The sequence below is a fragment of the Mauremys mutica genome, chromosome 6 (assembly GCF_020497125.1).
Source record: "Mauremys mutica isolate MM-2020 ecotype Southern chromosome 6, ASM2049712v1, whole genome shotgun sequence".
In the NCBI taxonomy this organism is placed as follows: Eukaryota; Metazoa; Chordata; order Testudines; family Geoemydidae; genus Mauremys; species Mauremys mutica.
In genome coordinates this window covers 44,402,684-44,424,404 of record NC_059077.1, presented here as the reverse complement: position 1 = coordinate 44,424,404, position 21,721 = coordinate 44,402,684, and the positions used below count along the sequence as shown (strand labels likewise).

Here is a 21,721-nt window from a genome sequence, read left to right as displayed (position 1 = left end):
ACACTTCTTCATTCAGCCAGGGACAGTTACATACATCCTATCATAGCTCCCTTATCCAACCAAGGCAGCGCTATGTTAGCATAACTTGTCTGACACACTTTATTTTTTTATATTTAGCTGGAAATGGAACTACAGTTCAAACACAAGGTTAAAAGTGAATCCTCAATACTGTACACTCAGTGGGTCACATATACAGGAAGTGAAGCAGAGCTGCTCCACTTCCTCCAGAATGTGGGGAAAAAATGCTCAGCAGTCAAATTCCAGAAGAAAACAAGTCAGACGGACTACTTTTCCTCAGCATTTCCTGCCTTCCTGTTCACCAAATTCACTGTCAGATGTCAGCCCTTGTTAATAAGATCCTTTACTATCAGTTCAGGAAACACAGCATGAAGAGAGACCAGGTGGGTGAGGTAATATCTTTTATTGGCTCAACTTCTGTGGGTGAAAGAGACAAGCTTTTGAGATCTAGAGAGAGCTTCTTCAGGTCCTGAAATCTGAAAGCTTGTCTTTCTCACCAACAGAAGATGGTCCAATAAAAGATATTATCTCACCCATCTGGTCTCTCTAATATCCTGGGACCAACATGGCTGTCACAACACTGCAAACAGTATCAAAAAAGATAGTTTAACATGCAGATAAATACAAATCTGGATTTTTGCCATGATATGGCAAACATGTGTCAGACATGTGAGTTTGTAACACAAAAGCAGAATCACAAACTAATTAGAAGGCATTAGTTTGTAGTAGATCTTCTCAAGCTCTGTAGAACAGAATGATTAAATTATAGTCCTCGGGTTGACATCATCCTGCTGGCATCTGCTACGTGGCCCAATTGATCTTTCTGAAAACTTTCAAGCATTGTGTGTGTGTGTGTGTGGTGCAGTTTAACCTGGTTATAAAAAACATGTATGGGCCTGTCACTGTTTTTTATTCTTTATTTTTCCTATAGTGATCTGTTTTCCTCCATTTCTTTTCTTGGATTTAGGAGGATCCTTCAACATTTAACTCTGCTCTAGAATCTTAAAATTACTGGAGAGGACTCCAGGCCACTTCAGGTCTTCTCTTTGATCCAGAGGTTCAGTGTGCTTGGTTGATTCTTCTCTTGGGTACACCAGTTTTACACTAGTGTTATTTCCACCTTTACCAGCTTGTGCAGGGCTGCATCCAACCCAAATAAACTAAATTAAAAGGAAGTAGAGTTTGTCTGCAGTCTTTTTTTCACCTAAATTTGTATAAATTCGGGTGAAATTATCTGCTGCGCTGAGACTCCTCTTAGTGCAGCAAAAATGTGACTTTGGGGAGCCTATCATGCCTCCTTGATTTTCAAGGCTGAGTAGATTTGTGGGACAAATCACAAATTCAATTGCTTTCTAGGATTGGGGCTTTAATGATCTTCTCTTTAGTAGAATGCTCTAGTACATGCTACTTTCTCCTCACCCTCTCAGGAGGGGAAAGGGATTGCTTAGCCACGATGGTCACTGGATAAGAGTAACTCAACACAAAATAGAACTGTCCCTCCCACCCACCTTCTCCATTGATATACATTTAATAGGACAGACATCCTAGCGGGCATGTGGGAGTAGCTGAACTATGCATCTTGTCAGCTACTCCAGCTTTCAGTTCCTCCTTTCATCTGAGCTGCAGGCTATAACCCAGGACATCAATCTAGTAATGAAAGGGAGGATCAACTTGGGGGACTGCAGTTTCCCTTGGTCTCTCCATGGCCAGTCAGCTCTGCTACTTTCTTCTTGGATCCTAAAGATCCCCACATCTTTTTACTTCTAAGGTTAGCCACCTACCATAGCCTGGGCATCCAGGATCCCTAGATCTGAACCATGAGCCCCCGCAGTACAACCCTAAACTGCAATGCCATGAATGGACACTGTACATCACTTCATATAAACTGCTGAGAGCAAACCACTCTGCCAGGTGCTCGTATAGATCTGTGTTCTGTAGCCCTGCTCCCATTTCATGGGTGTCTCCAGCTAGAACTGCCATCTAGTGCTTTTCTCTTCCCATCACTGCACACACTTTCAAACTCACTCCCATTATACTTGTCCGGCATCCCACTGGTAAATTCAGGCCTATCTCCAGCTGAAGCAATGTGGCAGGATCAGTTTCTCATTCTCAACAGGAGCATATTTGCTCAATAAAGAAAAAAAGATGGGGGAGGGGGAGAGAGAAAGTGAGAGATTATGAAATAGAATAAAACAAAACAAAATAAAGTCAGGAGTAGTAGGTTAGAGGCCTATGGTTCAGGTCCTAGGTTTTTTCTGCAGTAAATTTTCTTTGAGTTCTAATCACTGCCCTGATATAATGCAGCTATGTGAGTATTGTTTATTGTAAAAGAGATGTACTGTACAGTTGTGGTGAAAATGCATACACACACACACACGCATTCCTCTCTGTGTGTGTATGACAAGTGTAGACTTTTATACATTATAAAACTTAATTTGGAATGTTGTTTTTAAAATGCAGTTTCATTCTCAGTGCCATTGATTGCCATTTGCTGCATTATGCTTTGAATACAAAATACACTACTTATTTCCTTGTGCAAAATTCTTTTCTTAATCATCCATAAAATTGCTGTGGTGCCAAGTGCTTTCTTAGTTTGCCCTTCATTTGATGTCACTGAAAGAGAACGCCTGTAATTGTTTTAGGAGTAAGCTTTGATTTAGCTGCATCCTTCCCTCGCCATGCTGTGCCAAACAATGAAGCAACAAACCATATAGAAGTATCAGTCACACATGTTCCAGTGACTCAGCATTCTAGAATATTCAAAATCAAATATAAATTCTTGGGGTTTTTTTTCTTTTTGGAAGCAAAGTATGTTCTGAATAATGTTCCATATGGATCTCAACGTATTAACTTCTGTGTAATATATGGGAATATGTCTGTCTTCTTTCTGTACTGTATGTTTTTCATTGTTCCTGCAGACATAGCTGCTGCTGTTCTAATAATGTTCTTATGGCTGAATTGTTTGCCACTGCTCTTATCAGCATTCTTTGACCAGCTAGAAACAGAGCCATTGTCAGGATGTCTTTCAATTAATCATTAACGTTGACAAAGATCTAGCTCCGTAATGAGCAGTGTATAGTACCATTCCCGCTATTATTCAAGTGAAGCCAGTCTGAAAAAGCGCACACACAAGGAAGGAGGGTGGAGAGAGTTACTTCTAGAGCTCCAGCACTCATTATGCTTCTTCCCTAGATGCAAACAACTTCATTCTTTCCAATGTGTTTCCGGGGAGTCTGTGTGCCTGTGCATTGCAGAATTAAGGAGTCAGCAGAAAAAAAGGGCGTTCTAGGCTCACAAGAATGAACAAAGCATATTTGGTACAGGAAAACTAAGACTTTTTACAAGAAATTAAAACAGACAACACCGCACTGTCCATAGTTGGAAATCACACGTATTGCCTGATTTACTTGAGAGTGAAATTCATTCTGAGCCATTTAGTTAAGTAATAACACACAACAGTGCAGCAATGCTGATACAACATCATCATTAGTGGATGGTGGATATTCTAATGGAAAGAAAAAAAAATGTCAGTGGTGGGACACTGTAGCCTGCAATTTCTTGTAGTCTTTCTTTTAAAAAATGAAAATGAGTCTTTAGGTTTCCAATGAATGTTGCTGACTTTATCATCATAATTGGAACTATGTAACAAACATTAAAATGAAATAATTTAGAAGAAAAAGTAATAGAATGTTAAACATTAACTTTAAATAGTTATATTTAACAATACAATGTTTTTGTAAGAAACTTAGAGCTCTCTCGTCCCTCCCCCTGTGTGGATCCCAGCCAGTGTGATGGCCGGTTTCTATAACACTTCACCTATGATCATGAAGAATATACTTTCATTTAAAAAAATCCCTCAGAACTAGAGCAGCATATACCTACTGATTTAGGCCTTGATCCAGCAAGTTGGTCTATACAGGCAAGCCCCTATGCCTATATAGACAATGGAAGTCAATGGAGCAGTTTATGGTATTAAGACCTGAGCTTTCTTATAAGTTAACTTAAAAGAAAAACAACAGTTAAATGCATGATATTGTGTTATGCAGTATTGGAAGCAACTTCTTTACTGAGTCCTGGGGTGAGAGGAATTCTCTATAACATGTTGGTTTAATCTACCAATGTATGGATTGTAACTTAATAATTTTAACCTTTGATGTCCTCATACAAGTGACTGGAGTTCCAACCAATACACTGCATTGTAATATCATCCCAGGTCAGAAACCACATGAATCAACTGATCACTTTATTTTCCAGCCATTTTATATATGTAAAAAATGTTATCTGTCTTGAGTTAAAATTCTAATAAATTAAATTGTAACTTATATGTGGCCACAAATATATTTGACGTGTGAAGGCGTGTAAACAAACAAAAAATGGATGTTTTTTTCTTCACACTTCACTGGGTTAATTTCAGTCCTGTGTATACAAAAATAACCATCCAGCTGAAAATATAATTCCATGCCTTCAATATCAGTTACTGATATAGTCAAGGTACTGATTCTTGGTAACTAGTTTGTGCCTCCTAAATCCCCAAAAATAGCAAACACAAAAGAAAAAATGTATGTGCTTTCTTTATGCTGAGCCAAATTCTGCTCTTAATTTTCCCCAGTACAGCTCAAGTAAAAGTAAGGGTGTTGAAACAAGGCAACTGGGAGCAGAATTTGGCACACTGTCTTTAACATACAAAACATGGTGTGTCTGTATGTCCTGGTATCCTGTGTTTTGTAACATGACAATGTGTATATATTGTATATAAAGTACTAAGATTTTTAAGTTAAATTTCCATTCTTCACATTCATTTTCAGATCCACAATTTTGTACTGAGATCTTGGCAATGGCCCTGACCTTTTTCTTTTTTTACTGCTCTGTATGATCTCCTGTAATGTGGGTTACAGTTATCACTCCTGTATATATGTGCTTGCATGTGTGTGCATTGATAAATTCTCACTTTCAGGTTTCTGGATTTTTCATTCCAAGTACAGCTGGTACAATTGTGAACTCATCTTTCTGGCATGCTCCTCTGTGTCAGATTGCTGATTGCCAAAATGCTTGACCAAGTGTATAAAGTCCCCTGAGAAAAGCTGTCTGTCTAACTGTGAAAGGGCATGCTCTGTGTAGGATGACTATGTACAGTATAAATCTATAAAATGTGGAAGTGTGAATAAATTTATCTGTCAAATACCTATCATACACGTAACAAATGCAAAGATATTTAATGTACATCAAATTAATAAAGGGGCATTTTTTGCTCCACTATATTCCAATAAAGAGTTATTCTTTGCAATGAATGTACACCAGGTGTGCTGACCGTTAAAGATGCATTCTTTATTGTAGCCACAAAATACTGAAAACAATTGCTTTGATTTAATCAGTATGGTACTTTTAACGTATTTTTAGTGCTCTGTTGTTATGGCTATGAATGTATTTCATCTTCAGTGCCCATTATATATATCCGGTGATAGAGATCCAAGACAGTGATAAAAGAAAACCTGGAACAAGTTACTAATGTGAAAGAAATGTAAGTCAATATAACAACAATACAAAATAAAAGTTACGTTTGTAGGAGGTGAAGATCCTCTGTATTCAGCCATCTGGGACCCATATTTTAATACTATATAATGGCACAAAAGGAAGTCTGGTCTTGTCACTACATAAACTGCACAATAGGGGTATGTGTTAAAGTGCTCTTCGTTGTAATGAATGCCTTGTCTACATTTGAAAGGGTTTGCTGCTATAGATATACCAGGATAGTTATACTGGCCAACCAGTCTATGGGAGAGTGGGCTTATATCACCAACAGACTGCTTAAACCAGTTCCCCAAACAGAGTAAGATGTACGGCAAAAGCACTTTTTTGCCAGTATAACTGTGTCTGCCCTAAGGCTTGTGCTAGCATAGCTGTGTCAGTTAGCAGGAGGGAAAAAATCACTCCCCTGGACTGGTATGCCTGTGCCAGTAAAACTTTTAAATGTAGAGCAGCCTACCTTTCAGTACAAACTATACAATATGTAAGAGGAGGCTGCAGCATTTTGTGGCTTGGGATATAAAGTATTTCACACCAAACTGTAAGATATGGCATGGGCCATCCTCAGCATGCCTTTCACTCCACTGCTCTGCTAGCAATATTATTTATTTTTGTTATTTTGTCACTTGGATTGTATGCATACACCAAGGGTGTGCATGGAGCCCTACAGAAACAATAAAGGATCCACGGTCAGATTCTGAGCTTACTCCAGCCTAATGTGGCGTAACCCATTCGGTTACTGACATTAAGATGGTTATAAGTGGTCCCTGCCTCGTGTTGCTCATATTCTGCAGCTCTTGCTGCTTTCTTTGGAATCTAACTTCCTGGTAACAACACTGAAAAAGAAGATTTGCTTAAGGGTCCCACATAGGAGATACAAGAGATTCACAACCCATATTGTGAATTGTAATAAATTGCAACTTATCCAGCAGAATCCTCATCTTCTCACAAAAACCTACTTGGGCTTGAGATCATGCTATTTCCTGTTGTTGAATTGAACCAAGTTAGGAATCAAGTGAGCCAAGAAGGTATATGTGCAAAAAGACTAGGGGAGATTCCTAAGAGTATATGACAGAGAGATCACTAATTATACTGAATTGGGATGGGCAACAGAGCACAGGGAAGGAACCCATTGTCATAAACAGATAGTTAAGGGTTAAGGTCTCTTTTACCTGTAAAGGGTTAACAAGCTCAATAACCTGACGGACACCTGACCAGAGGACCAATCAAGGGACAAGATAATTTCAAATCTCTGTGGAGGGAAGTCTTTGTTTGTGTTCTTTGTTTGGGGGGTTGTTCTCTCTTTGGATCTGAGAGGGGCCAGACATATATCCAGGCTCTCCAAGTTTCCTGAAGTATTTTCTTCTATTCAGTATAGTGAGTATTAGAAAGGCGGATTAGTCTTATAATTAATTTCTGTATTTGCAAATGTGTGTTGGCTGGAGAAATCTCTTTATTTCTGTTTGCTGTTACTTTGATTATTCTGAGAAAGGAGGGGGGGAAGTTCCTCTTGATTTATAAGTTAGACCCTGTAATATTTTTCATCCTGGTGTTACAGAGATAGTATTACTTTCTTTCTTTTAATAAAATCTTTTCTTTTTAGAACCTGATTGATTTCTTCCCTTGTTTGGAATCTCAGGGGAAGAGGAGGAGGGGGGAAAAGGGAATCCCTCTTTGTTTGATTCAAGAAGTTTGAATCAAGGTGATCTCTCCTGACGGCTAAGGGAGGTGGAGGTGGGGGAATGGGCTATTTCCCTTTGTGTTAAGATCCAAGGAGTTTGAATCTGTGTTCCCCAGGGAAAGTTTTGGGAGAACAGGGAGTGTGCTAGACACTGGAATTTCTAGCTGGTGGCAGCATAACCAGATCTAAACTAGGATTTAAGTTTAGAGGAGTCCATGCAGGTCCTCATCTTGTGGACGCTAAAGTTCAAAGTGGGGAATAAACCAATGACATGGTAGGCAGCGGTGGAGATTGTTTTTAAAACCAAAGCAAGAAAGCCCCCTTTGAAAAGCCCAGCCTTATTTGTTTTATTTTATTTTATTTTATTTTATTTAACCTATGTGAAAGAAAAACTAAACATTCTTACAGAGAATAAAAATGTATCCCATCCCCCCCAAGGTCCTGATTTCAAGCACATTCATGCAGCTTTCAAACTCCCTTGCCAGTGTCAGGTGGTTCAGAATTTAAAAGGCAAACAAACAGCTTTACAATCCACCCTAGCTGGTGGACTTTATACAGAGTAGAAATCTGATAATGCTGTGAGTGATTCACCCGCAGCTGAGTAGAGCCAACAGGAGACGCTTAGAGTGACTGATGCTCTTTTACTACTTGGTGACTCTACTGCAATAGGTTCCAACCCTGTGCTAAGTTTGTAACACTGGAAGAGGGTGTCATTGTTTAGATTGCTCACAGAGCATTTTAAAGGAAGTAATATTTATGCAGTTCTAGGGAATTTTATTTTAGGTTGTTGTGTTTTAATATAGATGTATTTGCTGTTTGGTAGCTTAGTGGAGTTTTTTCTTTCTTTCCTGGTAACAGGAGTTACAGATAACAGAATCTAAAAAAAATGAGGATAACTTTAAATGGAAAAAGTAATATAATTGTCAAAAAAATGCAAGCTCACGGTAGCATAGACTCACCACCCTGTCTCCTGAGGCCCCAAATGCATGAGAAACTTATTTATTGCTGAGACATCACTGATATCAGACTTTTTTATTGGAATTACAATGGGATTCCATTATGCCAAAAAAGACTCAAAGAGTACAATGGCCTATTGCCTATTGTTTGTAAAGATATAGAAAAGGGCCCAAGTAACAATACAATCCTGTTACTTACTATTCTTTAGCTGGAAAGGTACATGTAGTAATGGTGAGAGTAAACCATAATTTGCCCAGCCATCCCTTTTCTGTCTGGGGGACCCAGGGCAGGTTGCAGTTCCAAGATCAGGCAATGAAGTTTTATGGTGCTAAAATTAGATGACTGAATGCATCCACATAATAGTTCAGCACTGGACTCTTAGGATTTGTGGCACTTTACTCCCAGTAGCAAACTCTTGGATTTGAAGGGCAAAGCCAACCCAGGACCATTGATTAACCAGAAATCACATCATCATTAGCACCAGGGTGGGGAATGAAGGAGTTGGGGGAAGCAAGTGGTGTTCTCGACCATTCTCCCAGTTTAGGCTAAGGATCCAGGCAGGGCCACATGCATTCAGGCAATGAATTTATGGCTGCACAGATGGTGTCAACATGAGGGCTTTGGCTTCAACTATGGGATGCTGGTCTGGGAAGGAGGGCTTCTGGGAAGAGATTGGGTCCACCTGACCAATCTAGTAAGGAAGAGTTTAACTTAATTCAAAGGCGGCAATTGACAAAAATACATAGGTAAGTATAAAACCTGGTGACCTTAACAGAGGGATAAATGTTGGGAGGGAAGTGGAAAATTACAGTAGCATCACAGGAATAACAAGAGGGATACTGGGAGGATGGGGGGAGAGGGGGATACACTAAACATCTTAGATGTACCTATTGGGTTCCGGGAAGTGGGTGGGCAGAAGCCCGCCCACTGCTAAAGGATCCCCCCACCCCCACAAAGCCTAAGAGGAGGATCTACAGGACCTGAAACCCAACTGATTTTGCGGGACAACTAAGGAAATAACAGGGACAGGAGTGCGGTCAAAGGGTCATAAGGAGGGAGCCTGACGGGGACACCGAGCAGAGAACCCCAGACAGCGCCCACTGCTCCTCGAAGGCGTCAAGGGAGCCAGCGGACGCCGCCCAGAGGAACTCCGCCCGGAGACGTGAGCGGACGAGGGACCGGAAACAAGCCCCACAGTCGCAGGAGTCTCCGTCGGCCAACCTCCTCTCCCTGGTCGCGTGGATGGCCTTTTTAGCCAGGGCGAGGAGGAGGTTGACCAGGAGGTTCCACGACTTTGTGGGGCCACGGATAGGGAGTGCATGGATAAGGAGGTGAGGGGAAAAGTGCAGCCAGAAACGTAACAGAATGTCGGTGAGGAGCCGGTATAGGGGCTGCAACCTGGCGCACTCTAGGTAAACATGCGCCAGGGTCTCCCTCACGCCGCAGAAGGGGCAGGTATCCGGGACGGGGGTGAACCGCGCCAAGTACACGCCCGTGCTCACGGCCCCGTGAAGGAGCCGCCAGCTGATATCCCCGGCGGACCTAGGGACCAGGGTGGAGTAGAGGCTGGCCCACCGGGGCTCCTCACCCTCCACAGGTGGGAAGAGGTCCCGCCACTTGGTGTCGGGGCGGGACACGAGGGTGAGGAAGTGAAGGGTGTGGAGCACAAGCGCGTAGAGATGTTTCCGTGGCGCGGTTTGGAAGCGGACCGGCTGCAGATCGTGCAGCCGGCTTGCAGAGAAGGGTCGGGGGGGGGGCGGTCGGGTCCATGGGGCAGGGGCCCGATGAAGAGGTCCGGAAGGCCCAGGGTGGAGGGTGGGCGGGGCTCACCCTCATGCAGGACCTGGTCAAGGTAGGCCCGAACAGCAGGCAGCTCTTAGATGTTGTAGCTGGGCAATTAGCCTGCTCTGGTGGAGGAAGGCTGGGCTGAGTGGGGAGACAGCCACAGCTGGGGGCCACACCCCAATCAGGCCAAACCTGGCCCTGTTATAAGGACTCAGGGAGGGGCTGGGTTAGTCTCTCTAGCTGTGGAGCCAGAGAAGGACCTAGCTGCCTGGGAATAGGGTACCTGGGGCAGAGCAGAGCAGGGCTGGGGAAGGGCAAGAGGAGCTCCAGCCTGGCAACCCCCCCTGGCTGAGGCTATGATAAAAGGCCTATGTGAGTACTAGGGCTGGGAGGTGCAGCCTGGGGTTAGGCAGAGGCTGCTGGTCCAACCTGCTTGTTAATGATGAGTGGCCATGACCCACTGCAGTTTGCCCCAGTAAGTGGGGGCTAGATGATGACTGGCAGTAGCCACTGAGGCCAGGTGGGTGTAGAGGGTTGGGGGGGTCCCCTGGGAGGGGAGACCCAGGGTGTGGGGGTACTGCAGGGGCAGAATCCTGAGGTAAAGGGCACCAGGGGCTGGGAGGGACATGGAGGGGGGTGCCTCTGGCAGGCGAGTTGCTCGCCACCAGGAGGTGCTCAGAGTGCTGGATGAGCTAATTCCCAGGATGACCAGTGGGAAGGGCTGTACTGGTGAGTCTGTGCTTTGCTACAGATGTCTATACATAAACGCAGTAAGTTCTTGGAATGTACTAGGAGCAACTTTTTGTTTCAGAAGGTGGAGGAAGTAACCAGGGGGAAGCCATTTCAGACTTGATTCTGATAACAGGGAGGAGTAGGTTATGAATCTGAAAGCTGAAGACAATTTGGATGCCAGTAATCATGAAATGATAGATTTCATTATTCTAAGGAAAGGAAGGAGTGAGAGCAGCAGAATAAGGAAAGTGGACTTCTAAAAACCTGACTTTAACAAACTCAGAGAACTGATAGCTACGGTCTCATGAGAAAAAAATCTAAAGGAAATAAGAGTTCAGGAGAGCTGGAAGTTTCTCATAGAGACAATATTAAAGATGTACCTGCAAACTATCCCAATCAGAAGGCAAGCTAGGAGGAACAGAAAGCGGCTGCTATAGCACCATCTGTTCTTTAATGATCTGAGAATCTAAAAGGAATCCTACAAAATGTGGACACATGGACAAATTGCTAAGGAGGAGCACAAAAGAACAGCACAAACGTGTAAGGTCATAATCAGAAAAGCTAAGGCACAAAATAAATCCCACATACCAAGGGACATAAAAGGCAACAAGAATTCTATTATACATTAAGAGCAAGAGAAGGAAGGTGTAGGTTCTCTCATAGGTGCTGACTTCCCCTTTACCCGTGGGGTACTCAAACCCCGCCCCCCGGCTCCACTCCACCCCTTCCCCCAAACTCCCACCCTGCCTCTTTCTGCCCTCTCCCTCAAGTGTGCCCCATCCCTGCTCCTCCCCCTCCCTCCTGGAGCCAACCTGCATGCTGTGAAACAGCTGTTCACAGTGGGCAGGAGGTGCTGGGAGGGAGAGAGGGATGAGAGGAGTGATCAGTGCAGTTGCCTGCAGGAGAGAGGCGAGGGGGGGACCATGGGTGTTGAGCACCCACTGATTTTTCTCTATGGATGCTCCAGGCCTGGAGCCCCCATGGATTCGGTGCTTATGGGTCCTCTATTTAGCAGGAAAGGACTGCTAATAAGGGACAACATCAAGAAAGCTATTTAAAGTCTATTTTGCTTTATTTGTCACTAAAAAGGTAAATTGTAACCAAATAATACAATTTAATATTAACAACAACGGGGAAGGAATGCAAATTAAAATTGGGGAAGACCAGGTTAAAGAATATTTAGATACGTTTGATGTATCAGCAGGGCCTGATGAAATTCATCCAAGGGTATTTAAAGACCTATCTGAAGCAACTTCGGAATTATTGGCGAATATCTTCAAGAACTCAAGGAAGGTGGGTGAGGTCCCAGAGGACTGGAAAAGGGTAAACATAGTACCTGTCTTTAAACTGGGGAACAAAGAAGATCTGGGGAATTATAGACCAGACAGCCTAACTTTGATACCTGGAGAGTTACAGAAATAAATGATTAAATAGTCGGTTTGTAAGCACCTTGAGGATAACAGGGTTATAAGGAACACCCAGCATAGGTTTGTCAAGAACAAATCATGCCAAACCAACCTAATTTCCTTCTTTGGCAGGGTTTCTGGATGGGGGGAAGCTATAGACATGACAATCTTAATTTTAATAAGGCTTTTGACACAGTCCCATATGACAGTCTTATAAGCGAGCTAGGGAAATGTGGTCTAGGTGAAATTACTGAGGTGGGTGCAAAAATGGTTGAAAGACAGAGTAGTTATCAAAGGTTTGCTGTCAAACTGGGAGGGCCTATCTAGTGGGGTCCACAAATGGCTATCCTAGATCCAGTACTAGTCAATATTTCCATAAATGACTTGGCTAATGAAGTTCAGAGTATGCTTTTAAAGGTTGCAGATGCAACCAAGCTGGGAGAGGTTGCTAAAAGTTTGGAGGACAGGATTAGAATTCAAAATGACCTTTACAAATTGGAGAAGTAGTCAGAAATCAAGATGAAATTTAATAGAGGCAATTGTGAAGTACTACTCTTAGGAAGTAAAAATCAACTACAAAATGGAGAATAACTCACTAGGCAGAAGTACTGTGGAAAAGGATCTGGGGGTTATAGCAGAGCACAAATTGATAATGAATCAGCAATGTGATAAAGCTGCAAAAAAGGGTGATAACATTCTAGGATGTATTAAGAGGAATGTTGTTTGTAAGACATGGGAGGTAACTGTCCTGCTCTACTCAGCACTGGTGAAGCCTCAGCTGGAGTCCTCTGTCTAGTTCTGGGCATCACACTTTAAAAAAGATGGGGACAAATTGGAGAAAGTCCACAGGAGAGCAACAAAAATAATAAAGGGTTTAGAAAACCTGTTTGAGAGAGGTTAAAAAAACTTGGCGTATTTAGTCTTGAGCAAAGAAGACTGAGAGGGGGTCTGCTAACAGTCTGCATATATATTAAGGGCTGTTATAAAGAAGACCGTGATCAATTGTTCTCCATGTCTACTTAAGATAAGACAAGAAGTAAAAGGCTTAATCTGCAGCAAGAGAAATTTAGGTTAGATATTAGGAAAAACTTTCTAACTATAAGAATACTTAAGCTCTGGAACAGGCTTCCAAGAGAGGTTGTGGAATCTCCATCATTGGAGATTTTTAATGACAGGTTAGACAAACACCTGTCAGGGATGGTCTAGATTTACTTGGTCTTGCCTCAACACAGGGGACTAGACTTGATGACACTGTAAGATCCCTTCCAGCCTACAATTCTATGGATCTATAGTCAACATGAAGGTGAATCCCAAAGGGACATAGCTTCCTTGTATATTGACAGCTACCCAGATCTATCTGTGGCTAGGTCCTTAACATGGTCTGGTTGGATATTGTCTGTTTCAGTCAATGGCGATCTTATCACACCATTGAAGTTTTGGCAACCATGGGATCCATGTAGCAGCAGTCCTTGATAAAAGTGCTTCCTAGTTGCTAGTCTCCCACCATAATAACATGTCTGCACCAAGGAAGCTGCCCAAACCAAAGCTGTGCTGATGGAGACAGTTTCAGGAATTGGTTACAAATATTCTCAATGCTGATCTTGTCCTGCCATTTAATATAGAGCTGCTGACAAAGATGAGAATTGAGAACATCAATATGCCACTCTTCAACCTTCCTCGGGGTCCACATTTCACTGCTCTATGATAGAGTTGGCCTAACCATGGTTCTGTCGATCCACAGTTTCGTGGTAAGCTCGTTAACACAGCATTTTCATAGAGCCCCCTGTGATGGGGTGAACGCCCAACACACCAGCACAGATGGGGTTAAAATGGCAAGAAAGGCCAATTAGCCTTAGGCTGCACCTGCTGGGTAGCTAAGGAGCAATGAGACTGACTGAGAATGAAGCTCACCTGGGCAGAAACAGGCAGAGCCTCTCTAAAGCCCAGAAGTCAAGGCTAGTGTAGGGGGCTGCAGTGAGGTGGGGTTGCAGTCATGCTCCCTGATACAAGGGAGAGAGTAGGAGCCTGAGCAAGGCATAGTAGGAAGCAGTCCAGGGAGGGAGCAGTAAGGTCTGAGAGGGATAGACCTGAACTGCAGGTTCAAGGGTCCCCAGATTGGAACCCGATGTAGAGAGAGGTCCTGGGTTCCCCCCCCCCAACCAGTGCAGTAGTGCCACAGTCAGCACAGAGGAGATGGCAACTGCCTGAGACTCTGAGAATGCAGACTCTGATTATAACCCAGCAGGGCTGGAGGACTAAGTCACAAAGGAGAGGCACTGCAGCTCCTGATGAGTAATAGAGGGGCCTGGTGCGAGTGACAGAGGAAACAGGCTGAGTGATTGCCGGATGGGGTGTGGAAGCGGCAAGTTAATTCCCCAGATGACCCATGAGAAGGCGCTTAGCAGACCCCGTGACAGGCCCAGAACATGGCCATGGTTGCTGCTATAGAAAACCAGGTGCAAGAGAACATAACACTAGAGCTGAAGGATTGAACTAATTTCAAAGATTTTTCTCCTGTACACAGGGGCGGCTCTATGTTTTTTGCTGCCCCAAGCACGGCAGTCAGGCAACCTACAGCAGCGTTTCTGCGGGTGATCTGCCGATCCCGCCCCTTCGGCGTAGCCGCTGCCGAATTGCCGCCGAAGCTGCGGGACCAGCGGACCTCCCGCAGAAACGCTGCCAAAGGCTGCCTTCCTGTCACCCTCATGGCGACTGGCACGCTACCACCACCACCACCCCGGTTTGCCGCCCCAGGCACACACTTGCTGCACTGGTGCCTGGAGCTGCCCCTGCCTGCACAGTAGGAGGAGCAAGTTGTCCATCAAATTGAACTTATTGGGAGTAATCTGTATCTTATCCACCAGTTTGATTTGTGTATCTTAATTAGATTAACCATTTAATTTCTTGTAACAGATTACATCAGAGCCTTTCCAGAGTAATCCCCTGATCCTGCAAACAGTTAAACGTGTGTAACTTTACTTACATGAGGAGCTCCATAGAAGTCAGTGGTATTAGTTACAAGTGCAACATTACTCACGTGCATAAGTGTTTGCAGGATCAGGGCCTATTGTAGCAAGTTGGTAGATTCAGGCCAGATCTAATATCCTTTAAAGTCAATGCAAGGCCTGAGTTCTGGATGGAACTCTTGGTGTGCTTATGGTAACTATGTAGATTATGGTTATTATAAAGAAATTCAAACAGTGATTGTACGTCACTGTAATCAATTTTCAAAACAAAAGGTCCTAACCCACATTTTAAAGGCAAATCAGTGGCAAATTGCCAGGTTTAAAAAAAAAAATCAGAGCAACTACTGAATTACAGCAGCACAAAATGTTTTTAAAAATCCTCAGTAGAACTAGCAATGCCAAATAAGAAGTTTGTCTATGTGCCTGTTGTATCTGAAACCTAAGAAAATGTATTAGTTTATTCCACGTTAGTTTACAAAATGTACCTCATGGACACCCTCTCGTTGGAGCACTAACAAAATTCCAAATACTAACCATGGCACAAGTGTTTTGGTTTTTTATTACACCAGGTCATTATTACACATTGCCTTGGGTCTCCGGCAATATCAGATTATTGGAAATAAACAGATTCACTTACGTATAGCGTAGTGCAATTTGCTGTCTGATCACCAGGGGGCATAGGGAAATACAGAAAAAAGTCTATCAGAGAAAAGAATACTTGCATTCAGCTTCCAGGAATCACTGAAAGTTCCAATGATCATTCAGTTGTGCACTAGGGCAGGCTGTGATCCTTCCATAGAAATATGGGCATTTTTCAGCTCAGGTAACCACATGGGCTTTGTGAAACCTGCACACTAGTATTCCTTATAGGGTGTGCCAACAGAAAGAACTCTCTGCCAGCAAGTCAGCAGCCATCACTACTGCCATACAATGAACCATCAGTTACTGCCAGGAAGTGTACTATGCATAGAACCAAATTGGCTACTTCAACACACTCATTTTCAAAGGATTTATAGCTGCCAGAAAGATTTACTGTTGAATGAAACTTTGCAAACATCTCTCAGCTAGTAGGAAAATCTTTAAAATATTCACCTTGAATCATTTATTTATTAAAGTTCTGGTGGGCAGTCAAGCTTTTCCACTCTGCATCATGAACAAAGGGCTAGACCAACCACTTTGGGAGGACACTGAATCTGGGATAAGGGTGGTTGGACTTGGACTCACCTAATGCAGTGTAGACACTAGACCCCCGGGCTGGGTCACACAGTTCAACAATCCCTAATATGGGGTTACAAATAAGTGTAGACACTCAAGCCGTAGGGCTAACAAACCCAGAGTCTGCAACTCTACTTCAACTAACCCTGGTTTTATATTGCAGTGTAGACAAACCCATAGCCAATTTGTGATCCACTATAGCCCTCAGATCCTTTTCAGCAGTACTACTGCCTACCTAGTTATATCCCATTTTGTATCACTACAGCTGATTTTTTTCCATCCTAAATGAAGTACTTTAACTTGTCTCTATTGAATTTCATCGTGTTGATTTCAAACCAATTCTCTAAATTTCAAGGTTGTTTAGAATTATAATCTGGTCCTCCAAAGTGCTTGCAACCCCTTCCAGATTTGTGCCATGTGCAAATTGTATAAGTGTAATCTCTATTCCATTAGCCACGTAATTAATTAAAATATTAAATAGTACCAGACCCAAGACAGACTCCTATGGGATCCCACTAGATCCATCCTCTCAGTTTGACAGTGAACCATTGATAATTACTCTCTGAGTACGATCTGTCAACCAGTTCTGCACCTACATAAAAGTAATTTAATCTAGACCATATTGCCCTAGTTTGCTTATGAGAATGTCATGTAGGACTGTATCAAAACCCTTTCTAAAATCAAGATACATCACCTCTACAGCTTCCCCTCTATCCGCTAGGTCAGTAACGCTGTCAAAGAAGGAAATTAGGTTGGTTTGGCATGATTTGTTGCTGGCTATTCCTTATAACCCTGTTATCCTCTAGGTGCTTACAAATTGAATGTTTAATAATTTGTTTCAGTATCTTTCCAGGTATGGATGTTAGGCTGATTGGTCTATAATTCCCTGGGTCCTCTTTCTTCCCCTTTTTAAAGATAGGTACTATATTTGCCCTTCTCCAGTCCTCTATGAGATATCAAAGATAATTGCTAACAGTTCCACGCTTGATTCAGCTAGTTCTTTAAATATCCTAGGATGAATTTCATCAGGCCCTGACAACTTGAATACATCTAACTTATTTAAATATTCTTTCTCTATTTTGGCTTACATTTCTTCCCTCTTGTTGTTAATATTATTTGAACTGGAGAGTGTTCAAGATGAAGAGAGATATCTCAAAACACAGTTCTGGGGAGTAACTTTTCAGGAGGTATCCATTATCATTAATCCTCCTGCCTACTTCTAACCAAAAGGATCATAACCTGGGACAGTCTCAAAGCATGTGAGCCAGTACAGCTCTGGGAGATCCATCTCTAGCAGCAGCCTGTTTTGCAAAGCCCAGGCCTGTAACTTATGTGGGGACCAGCATGGATGATATATAGTTTTCTGATGAGTCAGCCTTAACAATAGATCAATAGTAGAATTTTTAATGTTTTGTAAGATGCTTCCCCATTGGCTGGTGTTCCAGGATACACACAAATCCTTGTCTGCACCAGGTCTGGAACCATCTAAATTAAGAAGGTTCATTTGGCCATGAAGTTATCACAGGCTGCAACCTATGGAGCTCTCTCTGCATAGAACCATAGTGTTAGAAGGGACTGCAAGGGTCATCTAGTCTAACCCTATGCCAAGACACAGAATTTGCTGGGTCTAAGCTATCCAAGACAGATGGCTATCCAGCCTCCTTTTGGAAACCTCTAGTGAAGGAGCTTCCACAATCTCCCTGGGCAGTGTGTTCCACTGTCCTACTGTTCTTTACAGATAGGAAGTTTTTCCTGAGATTTAATCTAAACCTGCTATGCTGGAGTTTGAACCCATTACCCCTTGTCTGCCCTCTGTGGCAAGAGAGAACAACTTTTCTCCATCTTTTTTATGGCAGCCTTTCAAGTATTTGAAGACTGCTATCATGTCCCCCATGCCCCTTAATCTCCACTTTTCCAAACTAAACATACCCAATTCCTTCTGCCTTTGCTCATATAGCTTGCATTCCATCCCTTTGATCATCTGTGTCACTTTCCTCTGGATCCTTTCCAGTTTCATTACATCCTTTCTATACATTGGTGACCAAAATTGGACACAGTCCAATCAGACTACAGCTGAGGCCTAACCAGTGCCAAATAGTGCACTAGTCTCACCTCCTGTGATTTGCATGCTATGTCTCTGTTAAAGAAACCTAAAATTGCATTTGCTTTTTTGGAAACACATTGGATTGTTGATTCATGTTGAGGTTGTGATCCACCACAACTCTCGGATCCTTCTCAGCAGTGCCGTATTTGTGCATTTGTTTTTTCCTCCCTAAGTGTAACGCCTTATATTTGTTTTAGTTGAATTTCATTTGGTTGTCTATAGCCCAGTTCTCAAATGTATCAATATCCCTTTGAATTCCAGCTCTATCCTCTAAAGTGTTGGCAGCTCCCCCCAGCTGTGTCTCATCTGCAAATCTGATCACTGCTCTGTATTCCTACATCCAGGTCATTAATAAAGATGTTAATTAACACTGGACCCAAAACAGATTCCTGTGGAACCCCACTTGAGACCTCCCTCCAATCTGACATCATTCCTTTAATAGATATTCTTTATTTGTAGCTGTTTAATCAATTATGTATTAACTTAATGGTAGTTCTGCCAATCCTGCATTTCTCCAGCTTACTTATCAGAATGTCATTTGGGACTGTGTCAAAAACCTTGCTGAAACCCAGGTATATTTTGTCCACTGCATTCCCCCTATCCACCAAACCAGTTATCCTGTCAAAGAAGGAAGTCAAGCTGGTTTGACATAATTTGTTCTTAGTAAATCCGTGCTTGCTGCTAGTGATTACCCCTTCATCGTCCAGGTATTCACAAACTTAATGTTTTATACACCGCTTTACTAGTTTTCCAGGTATTGAGGTCAGGCTGACTGGTCTATAGCTCCCTTGTTGTTGCCAGTGACGCCAAGATTTCTTCAGCTATTTTCTTCAGCACCCGGGGGTGAATAGCATCACCAACAATTCTGGAGACTCTGGTGCTTCCAGTACGTCAGAATCAAACATGTTATTCAAGAGAAGCTTAAACTGCAGGTAATGCCATGCAGCTGGATCAGGTAGATTATATCATTGTTGGGGCACTTAGAATGGCAGAAACTGATCATCTGAGATCAAGTGAGAGACACAAATTATTTTCTTATCTATCCACTCTCTCCACATTAATGGCTGCTTGTGGATTTTCAACAATAGGTTACCCCAAAATACAGCATCAATGTGTGAGAGGAGAGTGTATTGTATTTCTTGGGCATTTTCTGGTGTGCAGCAATGCATGCGATGACTGTTTGGAACTGAAAGGTGTGTTTGTTTATTTGTTTTTGTTTAAGAGTTTTTGGTTTACCACTTCCAACAAGCTCATATACCGCCACGTACACGTACCACAGTTTAGAAATCCCTGGCCTAGAGTTGTCCATAGGCACTAATATAAGTCCAAATAAATAAATATGTAAATATTGCGTGTGGAGGAAACACACATGTACATCATTAGACACATGCAATTGAAGACACATGCAGATCCTAAGACATCCAGGTACCACAGAAAAAAAGAAACAATAACAAGACAGTGCCTAATCCCCAGATAATGTGTAAGGAAACAATCTAAATCTCACCAAATCCACATGCTACTTGGTAAAGGGTGGTTGTTACTGACTGTGCTGGCAGCTGCAGAGCACAGATGTTCCCTCATTATGAGTAGCTCCATATCTCAGTATTCAGTCATTCATTATATCTTGAGCTGAAGGTTCTTTCAAGTAAAAATATACTTTTAAATAAATAAATACATATTTAATCAAGGTGACAAATGCTTTCAGAATTCTCTGAAAAACACCATCAACTCCTTCTTATAAAACACTGCCACTATTGCAGGATTCAGGGCATTTGTCCAAGACATTTTGAACAAAAACTTTTTAAAAGCTTGTTCAAGCAGAGAAGTTGGTTGTTAGGGGCCCTGGCAGACAGGATTTGTCAGACCCTGCTGGGATTCCAACTTTGTTAAGGGGAAAAACTGAAGACAGTGGATATCTGGGTATCTTTAAAAAAATTACTGTAGGTGTCTTAGTGTTGTGTAACAGCTGATGTTGAGCTATCTAAATAATATGAGCGTATAGTGTAAAAGTTACAGATTTAAAAATAAGAGTATAATAAATGTAGTGCTCCTTTTTTTTTCCAGCTGATCCCACCTTATAAAAATAACATAGCATTCCATTCTAATGTCTAGGGAACGTCAGCTTTCTAACTAGCGGAACATAAATGCCACTTGAAGTTAGCCTTTCCACACAAGTTCCCTCCCCCCACCTTCTAATGTGCAGTACAGTACAATGCCTGGGCTGAATCTGGAGGGAGTCATTTGGCCACCATCACAGTATTGCCATGTGTTCAATACTCATGAATTGGGTCCTCCCAAACCATGAGAGTGGATTACAAATCATGAGATTTTTAAAATGCTGGGTTCCTTTTATTTGTCATTTGGTGTTGGAGATATGATAGCACTTCCCTACCTCATAGGGCTGTTATGAGGATGAATACATTAAAGACTGTGGGGTGCTCAGATACTACGGTGATGGCGGCCATAAAAGTACCTACGCTATATTGGCTTATTTAACTAATGACAAAAGATAATGTATAAAATAAATGCCATATTGATGCTGCTGCAATCTAACTTGGCTGTATTCTCTATGCTAATCTCTGCAGTTGATGCCTATCTCTTTATATGAGAGAGTCCACGAGAAGCAACAGGGAGTGTGGTACTGCTGTGTCCTGCAGGATGTGCGGCAGCTTTAACCTTCCTACTGATGGTTAACCCTTCATTGCACTCTAGAAACCCTGGAGAGTGGAGTGAAGATGATGCATGGCCATGGCTTACCCCTTTCTGTACCAGCTGGGAAAAGGCTGGCAGGGGATAGCAAACCATACTCTTTTATGGTGTGTAGCAGTTGCTGTTCCTCCAGGTAACAAAATGAGATTTGACTTGGAAAAATATATATGAGCAAAATAATCCAAACCACAGATATTTGATGGGAGGGAGAAACCTGGGAAGAAGGAAGGTTGAAAGGGACGTAGGAGTATAATAGGCAGCAAATTAAACAGGAGTTTGATTTTTTTAAAAAGTTCATATTTTTTCATATGCATCCCAAAACTGGATCACTTCACTGGAAAGGGAAGTCAGATTCTCTTTCTATGGCCCAGATCCAACTCCCATTGAAATCAAGGGTAAAACTCCTCTTGATTTACTAGTGCAGCATCGAGGCTACTGTGCGTGGAACATCTTGTTCTGCTGAAGTGGCTGCCTTGATTATCCATGGGCTTGTCTTCACTGCAGTGTCAACTTGAGATATAACTTAAGTGTTGACCCAAACCTGACTCCTGTTGATACACAAAAATCTCTAACTCCAGTTAAGTGGTGCCTTTAACTCAAGCTAGCTGGAGAGACAAGGTGGGTG

General features: G+C 42.5%; 1 protein-coding gene across 14 annotated transcripts in view; it reads left to right on the top strand.

Annotated features, from left to right (window-relative positions):
• Positions 1–6,216, top strand: part of SV2C (synaptic vesicle glycoprotein 2C) — a 312,143-nt gene extending 305,927 nt beyond the window's left edge. For all 14 annotated transcript variants that reach the window (XM_045021369.1, XM_045021381.1, XM_045021379.1 and 11 more), the window contains one exon: positions 986–6,216. In XM_045021369.1, the coding sequence (XP_044877304.1) occupies positions 986–1,024 (39 nt within the window). In that variant the 3' untranslated portion in view covers positions 1,025–6,216. The remainder of the gene's footprint in view (positions 1–985) is intronic.
• Positions 6,217–21,721: the final 15,505 nt, after the last annotated feature.